The 19,380-nt window shown below is 41.8% G+C and overlaps 3 protein-coding genes across 5 annotated transcripts in view; 2 read left to right on the top strand and 1 right to left on the bottom strand.

Moving 5' to 3' along the window:
• Window positions 1–2,293, top strand: part of DNAJC13 (DnaJ heat shock protein family (Hsp40) member C13) — a 52,628-nt gene extending 50,335 nt beyond the window's left edge. For all 3 annotated transcript variants that reach the window (XM_031590312.2, XM_031590311.2, XM_090142438.1), the window contains one exon: window positions 952–2,293. In XM_031590312.2, coding sequence (XP_031446172.1) covers window positions 952–1,049 — 98 coding nt within the window. In that variant the 3' untranslated portion in view covers window positions 1,050–2,293. The remainder of the gene's footprint in view (window positions 1–951) is intronic.
• Window positions 2,294–2,340: 47 nt separating this feature from the next.
• ACAD11 (acyl-CoA dehydrogenase family member 11) overlaps window positions 2,341–19,380 on the bottom strand; it is a 28,654-nt gene continuing 11,614 nt past the window's right edge. Inside the window, exons 14-20 of the mRNA XM_031590314.2 lie at window positions 9,152–9,218; window positions 7,083–7,168; window positions 6,802–6,873; window positions 5,826–5,980; window positions 4,427–4,543; window positions 3,904–4,013; window positions 2,341–3,380 (exon numbers count right to left, since the gene is read on the bottom strand). Of these exons, the coding sequence (XP_031446174.1) occupies window positions 3,266–3,380; window positions 3,904–4,013; window positions 4,427–4,543; window positions 5,826–5,980; window positions 6,802–6,873; window positions 7,083–7,168; window positions 9,152–9,218 (722 nt within the window). The 3' untranslated portion in view covers window positions 2,341–3,265. The remainder of the gene's footprint in view (window positions 3,381–3,903; window positions 4,014–4,426; window positions 4,544–5,825; window positions 5,981–6,801; window positions 6,874–7,082; window positions 7,169–9,151; window positions 9,219–19,380) is intronic.
• ACKR4 (atypical chemokine receptor 4) lies at window positions 13,211–19,240 on the top strand. Its single transcript, XM_031590317.2, has 2 exons — window positions 13,211–13,887; window positions 16,440–19,240. The coding sequence occupies exon 2, from the start codon at window positions 16,447–16,449 to the stop codon at window positions 17,518–17,520; it is 1,074 nt and encodes a 357-aa protein (XP_031446177.1). The 5' UTR covers window positions 13,211–13,887; window positions 16,440–16,446; the 3' UTR covers window positions 17,521–19,240.

The following is a 19,380-nucleotide window of genomic DNA, read 5'->3' as shown; positions in this document are numbered from 1 at the left end:
TCTCCAGCTTTTGCAGCAGCAGTGTAGGACTGTTTTGTCTTGAGATAAACCATGCTCTGGTCTTCTGGCTCCTCGTTGTAGTGTGGGAAGGGAGGGTGGGGAATGAAGGGAGGAAATAGAGGAGAAATCAGAGAGGATGATTTATGGGGAGAGCAAAGGAGCAAGCAGAACTTACTACATCAAAGATCTGCATTGTATGCTGGTGATCTGATAACAGGTCAGTCACTTATTGATGAAAAAACATATTGAGAGTTAGCAGTTTTCTACGGTTGTTAATCTGATAAGAATCACTGTTAAAACACCTCATGCTGCAGCACAAGTTTTCATTGTTTGTTGTATGTTTTCTTATGACTAAGTGTTAACTGTGAGCTTTGGGGGAAGGGAGGGAGGAAGAGGCAGGGGGCTATGGCTGCAGTGCGAAGCTGAGTTTTTAAGCAGTGGCACAAGGAGCTGCCCTAAAGAAGTGCAGGCCAGTTCTGCCTGGCCATAAGGCAGCAGCACATTGTGCTTCCATTTCCCACAAGTGCCTGGGAAATCCTTCCCAGTAGTAGAGCTTGTGCCCAAAGGCATTTCTTCTGCAATGGTTTCTCTCCATGGTGAAGGAGATCCACCTCCTCTTTCCTGTCCCTTCTGTGGTGGAAGATGAGATGGATAATGCTGTTGTTTGGGTTTTTTTTTTACGTACTGAGTCTGAGAATGCTTTATGCAGGCTACCCCACCTAATGACTGAGAGAACTACTGCCTTAACACCTCGTGTCCTTAGACTCCAAAGAATCCAAAAGAAAACTTATAAATGCTTGTCTGGTTGACTTGGATTATGCATCTGTGTTACAAGGGGGAATTGGAATAGAATGGCTCTGTTTGAAGGGGCCTACAAAGTCTAAAATTAGGCTGTTTTGTCGCTTTCCAGAACTGAAACTAACCACTGGTGTTCTGTTTTCTTTCCAAAAGGCCCTGGAGTTGCTGGTTACCTTACTGCAGGGACAACGTCATCTGTAATGCCCAACATACCACCCCCGGTAGACAACGAAGTGGGAGATATCAGCTAAGGACTAGAATCTCTCATCAAAGAGACACAAAGGCAGACTGGCCAGTGATGAGGAACTGTGTTTTCCTCCAAGATGTTGAAGTGAAATTACTGCCTTTCCAAGTGTTTAATGACAGTGTTATTCCTTTTTCTATGACTGTTTTTTAGGAAAAAGTTGTCAGTGACTCTATCACACTGCAACGTAAGAAAGCACTCTGTGGATCAGCTGAAATGGGTACACAAGAATTTTTTCTTGTTGTACGTAAGCACATTTTGTTCCTTTGTATTTGTTTACAAGACTGTGAATCAAACTTTCCTAGTTTTTATATTTTATGAAATAGCATGACTGGAGTTGAGCTACAGTCTAGAGGAATTGGGCTAAAATCACTTTGACCTCACCAACACCCACTAAAAAGGCATCCCTTCTTTTCCCAGTCAGACACGATCACTCCCCACTGAACATGACTTCCAAAGGGTTTGTCCCTGTACTGGTTCACTGATGTCCTTAATCATTAACATTATTTCCCTGAGATCAAACAGCATTAGACATTCGTATGTATAACTGGCTTTACCAAACTGAAAAAGCTTCAGCAAAAAACTTCAAGTTGACATGTTATGTAAGAGATTAGTGTAATTGTGAAATGTTCTATACATTATCCAGTATATAAAAACTTTCTATATTTGAGTGTACATTATACAGATCATTCATATGTACATAAAATTTTAAAATAAAGGGAATTAAGAGCCTTGTTAATGAGATAAAAGTGGTGTTCTTACGTAGCAGTTCTTTGAGGGCATGGGGAAGTCAGGGTGGTCAGAGGTCTCACAGAGTGTGGCTAAACTGGGTTCCTGGCAGTTCTTGCTTGGACAAATGTGAATGTTTTGACTCTCTGGAGTGGAACTCCTAAACCAGAACAGTGTAGGTTTTCATATTTGAAATGCATTTCAGCAACTGACTTGTGGACATTCTTAATTCCTGAGGAAACCAAGACATGGAAATGTAGATTGTTATTTGACTGCTTGACAGGAGCTCTCATCTCTTATTTTTCAGATGTACTGAATTGATATGAAGAAACTTATTTGCAGGAAGCTTCCAGCTGTAAATACTTTGCCTTTGTACTACTCTGAGTTGAGCAGCTTTTGCTAGAACACCTTTCAGGTGACGGCTCACAGAGTTTGGCTTGGTCTTCAGGATGAGTTTGCAGCAAGTTCTGACCTTAAGCCGGGCAGCTATGTATGGCTTTCTGAGCTCTTATATCAGGCTAGAGTTGGTTGTTTATGCAAAAAGAAGACACTTGTTATCCTTGGTTAGTTGTTGATCAACCCTGTATAAGCTGAAAAGCCCTATCTTTATAGGAAATAGAACTACTTCTGTTGCATTAATGAGTTGTGTTGTAAGTAACTTGAGTCAAAAGTGGATTGTTAATGAGGAACTGTGACCTCTGAGAACTTCACAGAGGGACACAAAATAGCAGAGCTGGGTTTGAGAGCAGTGGCCATGAACTGCCCTGTGCAAGTCAGCAGTAGTCCCAGTCAAAATTCGGCCCTTCAGAGGGGAAAGTGCCACCTAAGCTCAGATATCTCCATGAAAGAGCTGGAGCCAGGAGGAGGCTTGAGGATGCACAAGGCAGGATGCAAGGGAAGACTAAATGGGTGTCTAGATGGAGAAAAGGGAGGAGATAACTTTATTCAAAGTAAGGAGCAGCTATAGATGATCTGCTGTGTCCTAGCCCTGACCTGCACTGCACTACCCCTGACTTGGCAGGAGCGAGAAGGACTGAATGTAATGGTCAGTGAGAAGGGGTGAGGAAAGAGGACTGGACTGAAGCCATGTTCCAGAAAAAGGAAGACAGGCATTTCTATGTCATCTAATCAGTAATGAAGTTTATGTTGCCTTGACTTGATGATAAAAAGTTATAGTGCTTTGGCTCAGAGCAAATAAAGCACTTTAAGCCTGTTAGAAAATAAATTTTATTCAGTGTTATAAAGAACCCAGGAATATCCTGCTGTTTATTTATTTTACATATGCCCTTACTTCAGCTGTGGGATTGTAAAAAATTTTATGGAAAGTGTAGTAATTAGTAAGTGCAATAGTTATGAGTAAAGGTTGAGAATACTTATTGCTTCAAGCTGGAATCAGAATTTTGTATTCATTCACTTTTAGATTAAACAGCATTGTACTGAGCAGTGTCATCTTTTCTAAGTCCCCCATCCACGTGAGAGGGCTTTATGCTGACATCAGATTTTTGCAGTTAGCTTCTTTGATTGATCGAGTAGTTCCCACCTTGCAATTGTTGACAGATGAACTTCATCAGGCCCATCTGCCACACGTAAGGTCCGAATGTATGCAAACCTGTGCAGGGAGATCTGAATTAGGAGCAGAGTTCCAGCCGTGCTGCAGAAGCAAACCGGTCTGGCAGTGGGAATTCTCAGATCTAATTCTGATATAGTCACGTTCTTCGGAGTCTTATTAAAAGAGCCATTGCATGGGAGGCACGGGAGATGTTGCAGCTGAAATATTCTGGCAGAGTTGAGATGCATGTGCTGGAAATTCTGAAGGCTTCACCCCAACGGATGCACAGGGGATTAAACTGAACTTTAGAAATAGCTCCTTTATGCTGCACGTTAGAAGTAGTTTAGTTCCCTTGGCAGCTGTGTGTGTGGGTTTTTTGCTATTTTGCAGTGGGTTGTTTGGTTATTATTGTTCTTGTTGGGATAAAGCAAGGCCATTTAATTATAAAATTCATTTTGTGCATGTGGGCACATGGCCCATGACTTCGGCTACTTGAGGTGAAAACAAACATGTACTGGAATTACACCATTACCTTATCTTAAAAAGAGCCCTCAGACAGCAGAGATAAGTCTTCCTTACTCACATAGAAGCCAAAGGAAAATCCTGGGAAACTCCAGCTCCACCACACACTTGGATTGCACAGTCAATCACTTTAAGCACAGCTCGAGGCACAACCACTTTGGTCATGGCTATCTGTAGGCAGAGGAGAACTTTAATAATAAGTTTCATAAGTGAATATGTTTACCTAACAGTTCTACTGAAAACTGGTATCAGATAGTACAGTTCCCATTCCTGTTCCAAGAAAGTCTCTATGAGGGACAGCCATACAAAACTATGCTGGTGTGCTAAGATGACTGAGCCATACTTAAACTGTTTTAGTTTTCAAATGCATCACACCAGATTGAAGTCTTTAAGCTGAGTGTTTCATATACTCTCAGTAGGAGAAAAAAAACACATCCTAACAGTTTCTATTGCAACATGAAGCTGTACTCTATGACTTTTAGCAATATGTTTTCACTTAATTTCAATTAGTTATCTCCTGAAAATGTGCAGGTATTGCATCTCACAGGTCCTAGTCCAAGGCTGCCAAAAAAAAACCAACTTACTTCTTTCCTAGCTTTTCTGTTGCCCAACGTGTCAATCTTGCTGGCTGTTTTCAGGGTAAGCAGTCGAGCTTGTTCTATGCTAAGGCGGCACTCAGCGATCCAGTGGGCAATAACTTCCTGCAGAGACAAAAACCAAAAAAAAATTGAGAAAAAAGAGGCAGAAAGTCATTTAATTCTTTTGCCTGGTCAGCTTAAGCCTACTTTAAGGAAGACACTCACATTTCTCAGTCATTCAGAGACTCCAGATCCTGATCCACTCCCACTTCTGTGCCCATCCCCACTGCCTGCTACCTCTCTTCTTGAAGCCCTTCAAGGCTGGCTTGCTTTCCCTCACCTGACTCCACAACTCACAATCACTTCCCTGTGTGACATGCCCTAGTATACAAAAATTTGGGGAGAACTCAATTCTGTTTTTCTTAAGCTGGTGGTGGCGGTGTGTTATATATCCAGACAAACAGCTGCAGGGTTGTGCCTGCTGCATTTATCTTCACAGTGATCCAGTAGTAGCTCCCTTGAGCCAAACTAAGCATGAAATACATACAGTTGCTTGTAATGTGCTCTTAGCAGCCCCTCCCTGCTCTTAGCTCATTTCCCTGTGCAGCCCACATAGTGCAATGCTCATGTGATGCTTGTCAGTAAAAAGCCATTTGGAGCCTGAGCCAGCTTCAGGCACTGGCTGGAGTGTGAATGTTGCTGCCTTGGCAGGCACAGCACTAACTTCATTGCAAGGTCTGGGGGCTTGGCTTATAGCAGCAAAGGTGGTCTGAACCCCTGTGCAGGTTTTCAGATGCTCCCTCCTGCTGCCAGCTCCCAGAGCTGTCACTTCCACAGGGGCAGGGTGGAGGTGATGGTCAGCCTGTCACCCCAGACAGCCAACAGCTTCCCTTCTCAGCTGGGGAGAACCTGCTTCAGTTCTGCAGCTGTGTCCTGCCCCAAGGTGCTGCCTGTGGCTGCATCAGGGTGCCTGTGGTGAATTTCTGAGAAATGCAGAGGGTGCCTCATCCAATTTTCATTCCAGGTTTTGGTAGCAAAGGCAGGTTTGGCAATGATATGACTGGAAAATGTACGTGTAAGATTATTCCCTCTGGGTCTGCACAAGTTTTTTTATAAGCTCTGCCAGACACTGTCTCAGCTTCCTCTTTCCATTGCCTTCACTTGTTTCTTTACAATAGTTTCTTTCCAATAGTCATTCCAGCTGTTGGGTAAGATTGAGGAACACTTGAAATGCAAACATTTAAAAGCTGATGGTTCTTAAAAGCAGAGTGCCAACTTCTTATTCCTATTGATAAAAGATAGCAAGCATGCTCTTGTGCAACTGTGTTTCAACTCCAGATATGGGCAAAACAAAAGATGATGTCTGGAATAGATGTGAATAGAGACAAGGTGAAAACATGCTTACATGGTGGTACAGTTTCTTCCCAAAAGTCTCTCTCTGTGCTGCACGCTGGCACAAGATCTCTAAAGCAGTTTCAGCTGCACCAATGGACCTCATGCAGTGATGAATGCGGCCTGGCCCAAGCCGACCTTGTGCTATCTCAAACCCCCTTCCCTCACCTGGGTGAAAAGAAAAACAGAGGCAGATCCCTTGATTTCTGCTTGAAGTGATCAATGGCTCAGAGCAGAAGTGTCTACATAGCAGCAGAGCTAGAAGTAAACTCTGAAGTTTATTTTGTGTAAGTGTTGTGCTTGTTTACATCTACACTGACCCATTGTTAATACTACTCACAGCACAAAGATCACCCTAGGATGATTGCTGAGAGGGCTTGATTTACTTGATATAATTTAAATGTTAATCTCACACTGAAAAATATATTTATGAGAAGCTAAGGGAAGACTTTGGGGTTTCCAAGTCCAAGGGCTACTAAAGTAAGTTCAGTGCAATAAAAGTATTTTTAAAAAGAGAAAACTAAATTGTCATTTTCCAACAGAGAGAACTAGAGCAAAGTTCTCCCTGCAGAAGGTCACACTGCTGGCCTGCTCTTTCTTACATTTTTCTTTCAGTTCCTCTAAACCTGCAGCTACCCAAGCTTGGATGGCCACAGACTGCAGCAGAAAGCTCTCTGTTTAAAAAGTGAAGTCCATGAGGACTGGTTTGGGAAAAAGAACGTCATCTACACTTTCTGTGTTGCTCCACATCCTGGAACTGTCTTTTGCACAACAGCTACAGCTACATCCTTCCTTCAGTCATCATTTTGCTCTCAGCAAGTTAGATCCAAGCAGCAGGCAGACTGCCAACCACAGCTGGACACACCTTATCTAAGGAATCCTCCATTAAATGTTTACATTAATTTCTGGTGATTCATAAAATAAACCACTGTTTTTGTAAATTTGATTTGTTGCTGTACGTATTAAGGAGCAATTATATTAAAACTCACCCAGTATTATATTGGAGACAGGAACTCGTACATCATTAAAATGTACCTCAAAATGTCCTCCGTGGATCTCATCTACAGATACAGAGAAAACAGCAGCAGGGTAAAATGAAGGAGGATAATGTCTACGCTTAAAGAAAGCAAAACAAGAAGCCTTCAATTCCTAATGCTTTCTCTATATGCATTTTACTGGTCTGTTTCATACATAACACTGATTAGTATTACTACAGCTCCTGGGATGGCTAACAGTAACAGATGTACAGTCAGTAACTCCTATCACCTACCCATGTAGCCAAACACTGAGAGCGGTCGTATCAGCCTCACTCCCGGGGTGTCCATGGGGACAATGATCATGCTGTGCTGCTTGTACCTGCATCAAGACAAAAAGTACGTGTTGTGGTTAATTTTTAGCCTCCTCTCTGTCCTATTCCCTTGTGTTTTTTTTTTTACCCTCAATTCAGCAATTGCATACATGTTGACATTTACTTCTGCATATTGCAGCCATCCTGTCTGCATGTAGTAGTATGGCACATGCATGGACCACCAAATATACAACTGCCATCTAACATACCTTGAATGAAAAGCTATTCCCTCTGTCACCTCTGCAATGCTCTACCATCTGCTTCTGTCTCATACAGTCCATTTCCTCCCCCAGCCTTCCCTCTTTGTTCTCAGAACATGTTTATCATCATCCTCATTTTAGCTTGCCTACAGTCTAGGAAAGTAATCCTCACATTTAAATGTCTCCAGGACATTTAAGGAGGGTTATCAGTCACACAGGACAGGAGGTGACCTCATGAGTCTCTGAGCTCCAGCTCTAGAAAGTGCAGTATCATTCCCTCCATCAACCTTTGTGCAGCTTCCAGATAGCCCTGCGGATGCCACAGCTCACACGGCTGCTGGACAACCCACCCTGGATGCTGGAAAACAAACAATGCTTATTTCCCAAGGGAACCTAAACACATCCAAAAATTTCTGATAATCACTGGAATTTGGGCTACAATCCAACTTAGAGACATAAATATTTCCAGTTGTATGTGCTACAAGCTGCACGACTTCAGCAGGCCTTTTGAAAAGCAGGCAAGTTGCAAAGCATTTTACACATGGCTTATTTTTTTGCAAGAGGAGGTTTTAGCGTGGCACTAACAAACAGCTGAACAAGATACACTGCATTATTTACTTGAAACAGAAAGAAGTGAATATTGTATTCACATATATTCAGCTACACAATGAGAGGAAATGGCTTTAATCTGGAAGACGGTAAATTTAGAGATATTAGGAAGAAATTCTTTACTGTAAGGGTGGTGAGACACTGGAACAGGTTGCCCAGAGAGGCTGTGGATGCCCCCTCCTGGAAGCATTCAAGGCCAGGCTGGATGGGGCTTTGAGCAACCTGGTGTAGAGGGAGGTGACCCTCCCTATAACAGGGGGTTGGAACCAGATGATCTTAAAGGTCCCTTCCAACCCAAACCATCCTATGACTCTGTGATATAGGAATGCAATCAGAAAGTCTGATTAAAGATGTGCAACGGTGTCACTGCACATAACTTCACATAAACATCCTTACGTTTCAAACTTTTTATATCCACAGATAATTTTTTTTTTAAACTTAGTTAGTAACCTTAGTAGGTCTCTGATATGCCTCATGTACTCATTCTGTTCAGGAAAGTTCTGAAAGGTTTTGGTTTTATTATTGTTTAAGCAAGCAGTTCTTGTAAACTGCTTTCATAAATCACACTTAGAAAGTAAACTGTAAGTTGAGATTTGAGAAACTGCAAATTGAAAGGAAAAAAAAGGAGCATGCTACTGTTGAAAGGATGCAACATTCCACAATGTGTCAGGTGCATTCACGTCATAAACTCTTCTCACTAAGCTAAACTCTTCTCATAAGCTAACACACACATTCTGCCCCAAATACAAGGATTTAGAATATGAGAATGAGAGGCAAAATTCAAAGGAGTGATTTTGGGTGGCCTTGCATGGAGTCAGGAACTGGCCTGCTTGATCCCTGGGGCTCCTCCAAACTCAGGTTACTCTAAGAATTTCCTGATCCAATCCATCACACAGCTGCACAAGCACTACAGTGAGTGCAATGGAAGGGGAAGCACTTGGATGAAGTTGGTGAACAGATGGGGAGGTTTCAGTCATCAGAGCTGACCAAAAAAAAAATCAGGATCTCAGTCATCTGTATTTTTAGCTGAACACGGCCAAGGGTTCAAAAGTCCTCTGCAAGTCACAGCCACATCCAACCAACCAATCCATGCAATACTACTGCATCTAAAGCTTTTGCAAGCAGTGACACCTCCTGAAAACAAATTATAGGCAGCTCTTTGAACCTCCTAGGAATCCTTACCTGGATGCTGAGGAGTTCTTGGTTTTGCCCATTACAATTGCAACTTTGCAGTTTGGGTTCCCAGCACCTTAAAAAAGTCACAAACACAAAAATAGTTTTCAACATAAAAATCTCAGTGTACAATCAAATGCAGCTTCGTATGGACAAGTATCTCCTTTCGTGCTACAGGAACAAAAGCATGCAATCTACTTCTGTGTTTATACTCTGAGTAATCAGACAGTAAGTAACAAAATCCATCTTAATCAGACAGTAACAAAATCCATCCTATTGCTTAATATGTAAAAGGGAGTCAACTTGTGGGGAGGAGAAAACCAAAAGCCAAATATCCAAACCCTCCAGCGTCCAGCTCCACCATCTTTTCTGAAGAAAAGAGAACAAGAAGGAACTTGAATCTATTTACTTCTGTCTGCATTACAGCTTAACGCGTGACACAAAAGCAAACCTGAAGCTGTGATGCTGCCATTTCAAAAGCAAAACACCTCAAAGCTGTGAAGACTGGAGGAGCTGTATGGGAATGAAATGTCATCCCCATGACAGCCATTGAGTTGTGCAAATAAGACTAGTGAAGGCTACTACTGACAACTTTGCTATTATTACAGCAGCTCTGGAATTAAGGCTTGCTTCCCCTTATGCAAATGATTTTAGTTTGCGCTTCAAAAAAGATCTCACTGTAAACTGATATCTGAAAATAATTTGGTAGCATTTCAAGCCACCAATACGCATCTCTATACCATTCTAATGTACTAGTCCTAAAAGATTTGGCCATTGATTAAAGTGCTATAATTCTAAGAGACCTGATCCCCACTTTACCATAGCACGCTCTCACTCCTTTCAACATCTCATGCAGGCAACAAAGGGAAAGAAGGGCAGGATTATACTTGACATACGTAACAATCAGCAGCACTTGTATCTCTATCGCAAGGGAGATGTCAAGCTCCACAGAGATTTAAAGATTTGACTCATGCCAACTTCAGGTGTTTTGATGCCAGAAACAAAGAAGGCTTTGTAGCTTCTCTGGCAGCTGTTCTCACCGGGTTTGGGAGCCTCCAGTCTACTCAGTGCAACCAGCTGGCTGCGAGATGAGCTGCTTCCTTGTGAGAACCACCCCTGTGATGGGCAGGGAGTGCAAAGAGAGATTTCTTTCATTCTACCAAACTCTGAGAGGCAGACTGCTGGTTGTTTGCCTTCCTCTTCTGCAATATGCTCTTCGTCCACTGTCCTCAAAGCACAGTTATTTGTGGCCTACAGGCTGCACTACACCAACACACTGAAATAGCTGAATGAAAAGCTGGCATGGGAAGGGATCAATCAACTCAGTAGAATCTCAGATAGTTGACTCCTCTGGACAAATACAACAAGCAGGCAGTGAGCCTCTAAATAACACACCGCACACCTTGCAGCATAGCACCATAGAAGGAGAAATGCTGTATTCAAGAGCAGGATTAGACTTTTTTTTCCCCACAGAATGGCACATCTGGTTAAACCATATTTATCTTGGTGTGGTTTACAACAAAGGTTATTTTCCAGAATCACAACACAGATAAACAGTTTTGTAAACTATCTTCAAGTTATATCCCTGCTTCAAAAAGAGCAGAATTCCTCCGTTCCATGTAAAAACAAACAACAACAAAAAAAAGGAGAAGTTGAACTTAGTGAGGAGTTCACTGAGAAGGAGACGTCTGGCAAGGAGTTCTCAAGCCACACCAATAAGTTTCAAATGAACTTTTCATCCAGCTATGCACAGGAAGGGAAGACAGCCTCCTGGCCATTCCCACTTCTCAGAGCTTTTTATCCAACTTTGAAGTCCTGGTGCAGTGTAGGTCTCTGAAAGACTGCATCGCTTTGAAAAAATGCAGACTGCCTGGATGGAATAAATCCCTCATTTATAAATGGCATTCAAACGTTCCTTATGGAATTCAAAGAAGCTGCAGGAGGATGGGGAAGAGGCAGAGACGCCCGTCCTTTTGGCAGGAGTTAGCAGTAGTTTTGCAAGAAGCAACTCAACAAACAGAAATAAGAGAGGTGTTAGGACAGTTTTAAGCATAGTTTCGCACAACCTGTCCACAGTTTTGTACCACAACACCGCTACATTTGGAGACACTGCAAGTTTAAGCAACATTTTGTATTTTTAAACCCTTCAGACATTCACATATGCAAAGACAGGGATATTTAAAAATGCACTCCGGGGGTTGAACAGAATCCTACCATTTGCCTAATCACTGTTATCAATGGGCATAAGATACTCTAAATACCGACCTTCAAAAAATCAACTTGCATATGGATTCTTCTAGGTAGAGAATATTGAATGTAGCATGGACACAAACAGCACTGACTTTACTTTAAAGCTGCTATATAGCCTGGTTTCACAAGGTTCACAAGTAACCATTTTTCAGTGTCCAGCCTTCAAATGTTTGGCTAGGAAGACTAAGGCAGGACAATCTACTACCTGAATATTCAGAATACCTATGACTCTTGTCATGTTGGCTGCTGCACTGATAAGCCTGCTGGGTTACTCTTCCCAGCTAAAGATCATAGAATCATAGAATGGCCTGGGTTGAAAAGGACCACAAAGATCATCTGGTTTCAACCCCCCTGCTATGTGCAGGGTCGCCAACCACCAAACCAGGCTGCCCAGAGCCACATCCAGCCTGGCCTTGAATGCCTCCAGGGATGGGGCATCCACAGCCTCCTTGGGCAAACCTGTTCCAGTGTGTGACATTTACTGGCTTGGCAACTTCCTAGAAAGGCACTGATAAACAGATGATCCAGTCTGTCCTGCAAGATGGATGGCAGTGTGGTACTGGTTGCCGTCAGTGAGATCTTCTAATGGATTCAAGAGGTCCTCCCTCCCAGGAGACTGCAGTATTCTCTACTTTCTGGTACACTTGCAGTCCTACAGTTCTCTCCAGATAACACTGCTGGACACCCAACTCACGTATGGTAAAGGTTATAATGAGCCCTCAAGGAAACAGGAAGACAGACAGTGCTGGAGATCTACAGAAAATCAGCAGAGGCGACTCAGTTCTGCACTGAGTGTGGTCACTACTTATTCCCAGCCTGAGTTCTCAGCCTCTGATGGTGTCAGTGAAGACAGCTGCAGAGTTTAGGAATGTTTTCTTCCCCCTCCTCCACTCCTATACCCCTAGGAGCTTTCTCAGTTCTACCATGATAACTCTATCTTGATGGAGACAATATTAAGACAAAGATAATTCCAGATAACTGAGAGATTCACTTATTTTAAAGAGATACAGCCAGGCCTCTCAAGCAGTGACACAAGTTGCAAGAAGCAGACATGCTGGAAGCAACCCAAATATCCTTATCTACAGCTGTGGGGAAACACCACAGTGCTGTGACAGCTCAAGATGGAAACTACAGAACTATGCACAAACACTGCAGAATTCTTTCTTCAGCTTTTATTCCTCTCCCAAACTATTCTTTCTTGTTGTGAATGCAAATGAAGCTATAAGAATCTGCCTGTTATTTTCTTTGCTGACCACAGTAAAGAACTTTTCCTTTCCCATGTTCCAAAATACTCAAAAAACAGACTAATGACTGATTCAGCCACAGCAAGTGGGTCGATTGAGCCAGCATGCCAAAAAGCAAAACCTGACTTGTGGTCTGCCTAACATCTCTCCCTGTTGTTTGACATCAATACTGCACTTACCGAAACTCACAAGGATACAGGAAAATCCAAATAGAATAAAAACTCTGGGAAATCACGAGGGACTCTTGACACTCTGCACAGGATAATTCTTGCTCAAGAAACCAACTTGAGCTGTACAGATCATGGAAATGTAAGCAAGATCCAGCCTTCTTAGAATTCTTAGTACAGAAAAGTCCACACCTAAGTGCAAAAGCATGAATATCTGCATGCAAAGCTCGGAACCCTTCCATCCTTCCTTTCCTATCAACGCTTTATAACACAGGCAATACACCAAAAGCAGAAGAAACATTGCCTCAGAAGAAACAGCATTGTTTATTTTTCTTCTACAACACCTGCCTTGCTTACAGTTCCCATAAAAAAAAATTACCAAATGGTGACTTGATTATGAGCCTGACTGGCAACATCCCAGGCCCTAAGAACTCTCCCACAGGGCGCAGGGCTATCTGCTCACATACTTGTTGACTCCTTAGCACTTCTTTCATACCCTTTAGCTATCATATTCCTAGTTTCGTCCCACAGCACAATACTGAATGAGAAAACTCCTCTGTCTCACAAAAAGCAAACTTATCTTTTTGCTGTTACTAAAACACAGCATATAAGGCTCTCTTAAATCCTTCTACAGGTAGCCATCAAAAGCACAGTACTGTTCTGATGAAACAATACGGTGATTCACTGCTGGCAGCTGCCCTGGACAGATCTCTCCTCTTTTGTCTCCTCTTCACATTTTAAACATGTAATTTGTTAAAAGCCTCTTGATTATGTGAAGCATATCTGGCCAATGTCGAGAAATAGGAAAAGAGCCTTGACGTTCCAAAGAACATTGCATTCAGGGTTGAACGGGAAGGAAAATAGGAAACATGAGAGTTCAATAGGAAAGGTTCCAAGGAAAACAGGATTTGTTGTTGTTGTTGTTATTTTTTTCTTTAAACTGGCAAGTCAAAACGAAAGTGCAACTGCCTCCCAGATTGAGGGTGTGGTGCTTGACGACAAAATGTAATGCGTCGGACCAACTCAGACATTCCACTGAAGCACATCTCACTTACAGCATCTCCTACCAGCCTGCCGACAAAAGGTTAGTTCTGCTTTATTTCTTAATGCTCTGTATACTAAATGTGATATATTTACAAATAGAAAAGCTAGGTTTTACTCTTACTTAGGTCAGCTTTACACAGAGATGTCATTTCCAATGTTAAAATTCAGTAATTTCAGTCAGACAGGTTACTGCTCAATGCATTAAGGAGGAACATCCGTTTGAACTGGGAATATTAACTTCATTCAATATGTGCTTGTACAATCCCACATCAAGTTTAAAAAGACAGAAACACTGAATCTGTATCTAAATGGAAGGTTGGAATAATACCATGCCGTGCTGTCTGTTAAGAAACCTGTATCTGCTAGAAAACGATACTTGAAAAAGCAGCCGAAGTTCTGAGCTGCTTGGGTACCTGTGGGCAGTTTTGTACATGGTAATTCTTTGTACGTGAGAAGATTCCTTTCTGTACACAACATCCTGAGGTGTCTACAACTGTAAGATTTAGCAGACCCACACTGCTTTGATCTTCTAAGGAATCCCAGTCAGAGCACTGCATGGGATGGAGGCTCAGTCCCTTCCACTGCTGTTCAGCAGCTCCACAGGACATCAGTGCTTTATGCAAAGTGCATGCACGTGTGCCTGAGAAACAACACAAGCAGGAGTGACAGATACGAAGAAGTATGCTAGCCAAAATAAGACTTTAGTTTTAAGAGACAAGTGTCAACAGCTGAACACTACATATTCCATCACGAGGTCCAGTCAGCCAAAATCACGTCAGGCAGCAGAGCAAGCTCCCTGTCACAGCCAAAGTGCTTTGTGACACCCAGTTTGCACCAAAATGCTTATCATTTTGTTTTCAAGAAAATCTGCCTGTGATCCAATTTGATTAAGTGTTCCCAGATGGGTTCTGCAGTAACAGTTTAGATTACAGCCCAAGCTTTTCAATTAAAGTTTTATTTTTCTTCTAGCCATGGCTAAGAGGATTAAACTTGCTCTCTAGTCTTCTATTAAAAAGAGACATTCACAGCTGATGTCTGAATCTCTCCTCAAAGTACTATAAAGCTGCAAAGGATTACCCCTGCTGAAAAATCCTGCTAACAGACACTGTCAGGCACAGAATAGGTAACCCTTGCCAAACTAAGAAACAGAATTCCATGACTTCCCATTCTGCACATTTCAGTTAGGCAGTGGTAAATGACAGACTGCAAGTCTTAAACTGACAGTAATCATTGTTTAAAGTTTAATGGAAAGTGTTTTGAAATGTTAGCAAAAAAAAAAAAAAAATCCAACAAAGTCATTAAGAGTGAAAGCCAAACCAAACAGTTAATTGCCATCTGAAACAGTTTATAAAGTGTATATAGCAGATTCCTGAATATATACATTCATATATAAGTCATAGAATCCTATACAGAACAGCCTGGGTTGAAAAGGACCACAAAGATCATTGAGTTTCAACCCTCCTGCTATGTGCAGGGTCACCAACCAGCAGACCAGGCTGCCCAGAGCCACATCCAGCCTGGCCTTGAATGCCTGCAGGGATGGGGCATCCACAGCCTCCTTGGGCAACCTGTTCCAGTGCTTCACCACCCTCTGTGTGAAAAACTTCCTCCTAATATCTAACCTAAACCTCCCCTGTTTAAAACCATTCCCCCTTTTCCTATCACTATCCACCCTTATAAGCAGCCTTTTCCCCCTCCTGTTTGTAAGATCCCTTCAAGTATTGGAAGAAATATCAAGTAAGAACAGAAATTATTCATTTCTGTCCGATTTAATTAATCTGTGTTCCTGAATACAACATCAGTCAGTAGCTTTTTTTCCTGGCAAACAGAACACATTAAAAATATTTTTGAGAAGATTTAGCAACCATTCGTTTAAAGCTCATCTAAAAAACAGTGCTGGTATTCAGATTTTTGCCAAGATTGAAAAAAATAAAAATGAATTAAGAGCTCTGTGCAGAATATCTGACAAGAATCTGTTTTCTTGTAACATTGACCTCTAATTCTGAGACACTGCAGAAGATAAGGAAGGGCCATATGATTTTCATCCTCAGCAGCTCTTTGCTACTGCCATGCAGAAATCTTAATGCCATTTATTTCCAGGGAATGTGGCACTGCAGTACTGTAGTTTACAACTGAAAGAAGTTCAGCTAATCATTCAGTGAACACAGCTACTAGAGAAGAAAATTCTTTAGGACATGACTTGCTAAAGACTGAAGATGAGAACATTTAAACTTCAGTCTTAGGCAGTGAGGATATAGCCTGAGTGTTTACAAAATGAATTCATCATGCAATACAACTTGAAAAAGCAGCTGAGGTTGAGAACTGTTTGGGTGCTTGTGGGCAGCTTTGTATGTGGTAGGATTCCTTTGGGTGCATACCATCGTGAGCTGTCTCCAGCAGTAAGATTCAGGGTACCCACACTGCTTTGAATTCTGTAGGAGCAGACTAAATTCAGTTCCATAGCCATTCAGGAACTGACTCCACAGGACAGCTGTGTTTTACACACCAAGTTTTAAAACTTGAAGACCGTATTATTTCTCTGATATCTTCTCAACCCTGCCCCCCCTCTTTTTCTTTTTGTTTGACTTTCAGCTTTGCAATGGGCTGGGATGTGAACAACTCAACTGATTACTGGATTGAGGATGATGAGCATTACCTCAACTCTGATATAGATTACAACACATATGAGTTTCTCTGTGAAAAAGAAGATGTGAGAAAATTCATGAAAGTATTCCTCCCTGTGTTGTATGCATTGACTTTCACTGTTGGAGTTGCTGGAAATTCATTAGTGGTTGCAATTTATGCCTACTGCAAGAAACCAAAGACCAAGACAGATGTGTACATCATGCACCTAGCCATTGCTGATTTGCTCCTGCTCTTTACACTCCCCTTTTGGGCTGCAAATGCAGTGCAGGGATGGGAACTCGGAAACCCAATGTGCAAGCTCACTTCTTCCCTTTACACCATGAATTTCAGCTCTGGCATGCTGTTCCTGGCCTGCATCAGCGTGGACAGATACAGGGCTACCTCTGAATCCCAGTGTCACAGAAGAGCTGGAAAACACTGCAGCGTTACCTGCATCTGTGTCTGGCTGTCTGCCATACTGCTCAGCATCCCTGAACTGATATTTAACCAAGTCATGAGACACAATAATAGGAATGAATGCCTTCCTATATTTCCAGCAAACATGGAAACACTTCTAAAAGCAACCATTCAGATTCTAGAAGTTACCCTGGAGTTTCTGCTTCCTTTCTTAGTAATGATGACCTGCTATTCAGTTACTGCCCGGGCAATCTTTAGATCTGCAAACGCTAAAAAATCTAGACCCTTCATGGTTCTGCTGGCAGTAGTGGCTGCTTTCATAATTACCCAGCTACCTTACAACATGGTTAAGTTCTGGCGAGCCATAGATAGCATCTACTTATTGATTACTGACTGTGAGGCAAGTAAAACCATAGACATTGCACTCCAGGTCACCAAGAGCATAGCACTGTTTCACACCTGCCTGAACCCAATTCTGTATGCCTTCCTGGGTGCTTCTTTTAAAATGCGTGTTATGAAAATTGCAAAAAATTATGGGTACTGGAGAAGACAACAACAGCATGAAGTACCTGAAGAAATCTCTATGAATTCTGAAGTCCATACTGAAGAAACAATTAGCTTCACTATATAGACTGTTCCTTTCATTATCTTAATCAAAACAGGGATTACTTACTAACCTGGGGGCTATTATTTCAACAGCTGTTTCTCTGCAAGTCATCTTTCAGATGAATTCTGAAGCCTGCAGACAAGCCAAGACACTACACTGGAGTTCAAAAATGGAACACGATCAAAATTAAGCACCAGGCAGGAAAAAATAACTGAAAATGCTGGAAACAATTAAGGTATTTATTAAAAAAAAAAAAAGCAAACAAAGAAAACAAAATCAAAAGGGTCACAGCAACAGGATATTAAATTGCTGTGTAGAGAAAAATCTGCACACATCTAAACAACCAATTTAAAACAGAAAAGGAAACCGTCAGCAATAAAATGACAGTACAGGAACCTTTAAACCAAAATTCAATAATCTTGTGTTTCTCCAAAACTTCACAGCATTTGACTAATAACTCCCATTTTTTTCTCCCTAGTTTTCACTCCAGAGACACAGCTGCAGCTTAAAATGAGATATCAGTTCACAACTGAGAACTGAGAGAAGAAGAAAAGCCATTTTCTGTGTGTTCACACAAACATACAGCAACAAAACACCCCCCACGAGAAACACTAACTCCTGCTCTTTAACTACCAAAAACAATCTTTCATCTCTCCATTTTCTGCTCACCCTAAACTTCAACAAGCTCAGCAGCCAACGAGAGGCACATTCCAGATCTCTGTAAATGTAAGATGAAACATGAATGTCAAGGTAATGCAAGCAAAGCATGAGGAGAAATGCAAGAAGAAGTTTTAAAGTTAACCTTCAGATACAGGGCCTGGAATTTGTGGTTGGAATTTGTAAAACAATGAGATAGGGAGGTAATTATAGACTTCTAAAATATGCAAAGATACAATAAAATATACAAGCATTCAAAGTGTACTGACTTGCATTTTTTATATACTTATCCTTGCTTTGTCTTAGTAGGTAGTGGCATCCCTTGCACTGGGCTTAATCAATCAAAGGATGAATTACTTGCTTTGTGAATGAGAGGGATTCTGACTCCACATAAACTCATGATTGTTGGTATCTATAGTTTTTCCATTCAGAGGTACCAAAAGCTGTCTGCTGCCATTGATGGTACTGGGGTGGAGATTCCAGGAAAAAGAAAAATAAACAACTGCAGTTTTCCTATTTATCTCTAGGAGGATTTAAAATACATTGATAAATTAGCTTTCTAAACACACCAAAACATTTACAGCATATTGTCTCAGCCTTCAACCATCCTGCAGGCTCCAAAAAAGAGCTTATGAAAGACAACAAGAACCTCTCATTTTCAGACAGTGTTCCTAATTACATAATCGTAGACTGAAAGAAAAAGCTCTACAGAGAACAAACAACTGTAGCATAAGCAAGACACAAGCTTTTTCCCTCTGTTGAGACAACAAAAGACTTTAGAACTTCTGTCCAGTATTTTGAGGAATAGTGGAGCAATTAGCAATGCTTGACACATGGCCTACGCACACATCATCAATCTGATATGCTTAAACCAGACTAGATTTACTGTAAGTGTGCAAAGCATGCATACAAAGCTTGGTAATAATCTCCAGTCCTTCCATGACGCAAAGGACTTCCTGTATGAGTAAGTTATATTTGTTTTCACACGTATAGAGTGATTGCACCTGGAGCGATGTTCTGACCAGGCTGTCAGGCTCCTGCAATTCCCAAACATCCAAGGTCTGCATGTTCACCCAGTCTTGACAGAGAAAATAAACAACTAGATCACCCATTTCTAACTCTCCTGCTATAGGCAGGGACACCTCCCTCTGGACCAGGGTGCTCAAAGCCCCATCCAGCCTGGCCTTGGACACCTCCAGGGAGGGGGCATCCATAGCCTCTCTGGGC

The sequence above is a fragment of the Phasianus colchicus genome, chromosome 6 (assembly GCF_987193195.1).
Source record: "Phasianus colchicus chromosome 6, bPhaCol1.hap1.1, whole genome shotgun sequence".
Lineage (NCBI taxonomy): Eukaryota > Metazoa > Chordata > Aves > Galliformes > Phasianidae > Phasianus > Phasianus colchicus.
This window is presented reverse-complemented; position numbering and strand designations above follow the sequence as displayed.

Excerpts from the sequence above, each read along its gene's own strand:
- ACKR4 (XM_031590317.2), top strand. The coding sequence starts at position 16,447 with ATGGGCTGGGATGTGAACAACTCAACTGATTACTGGATTGAGGATGAT.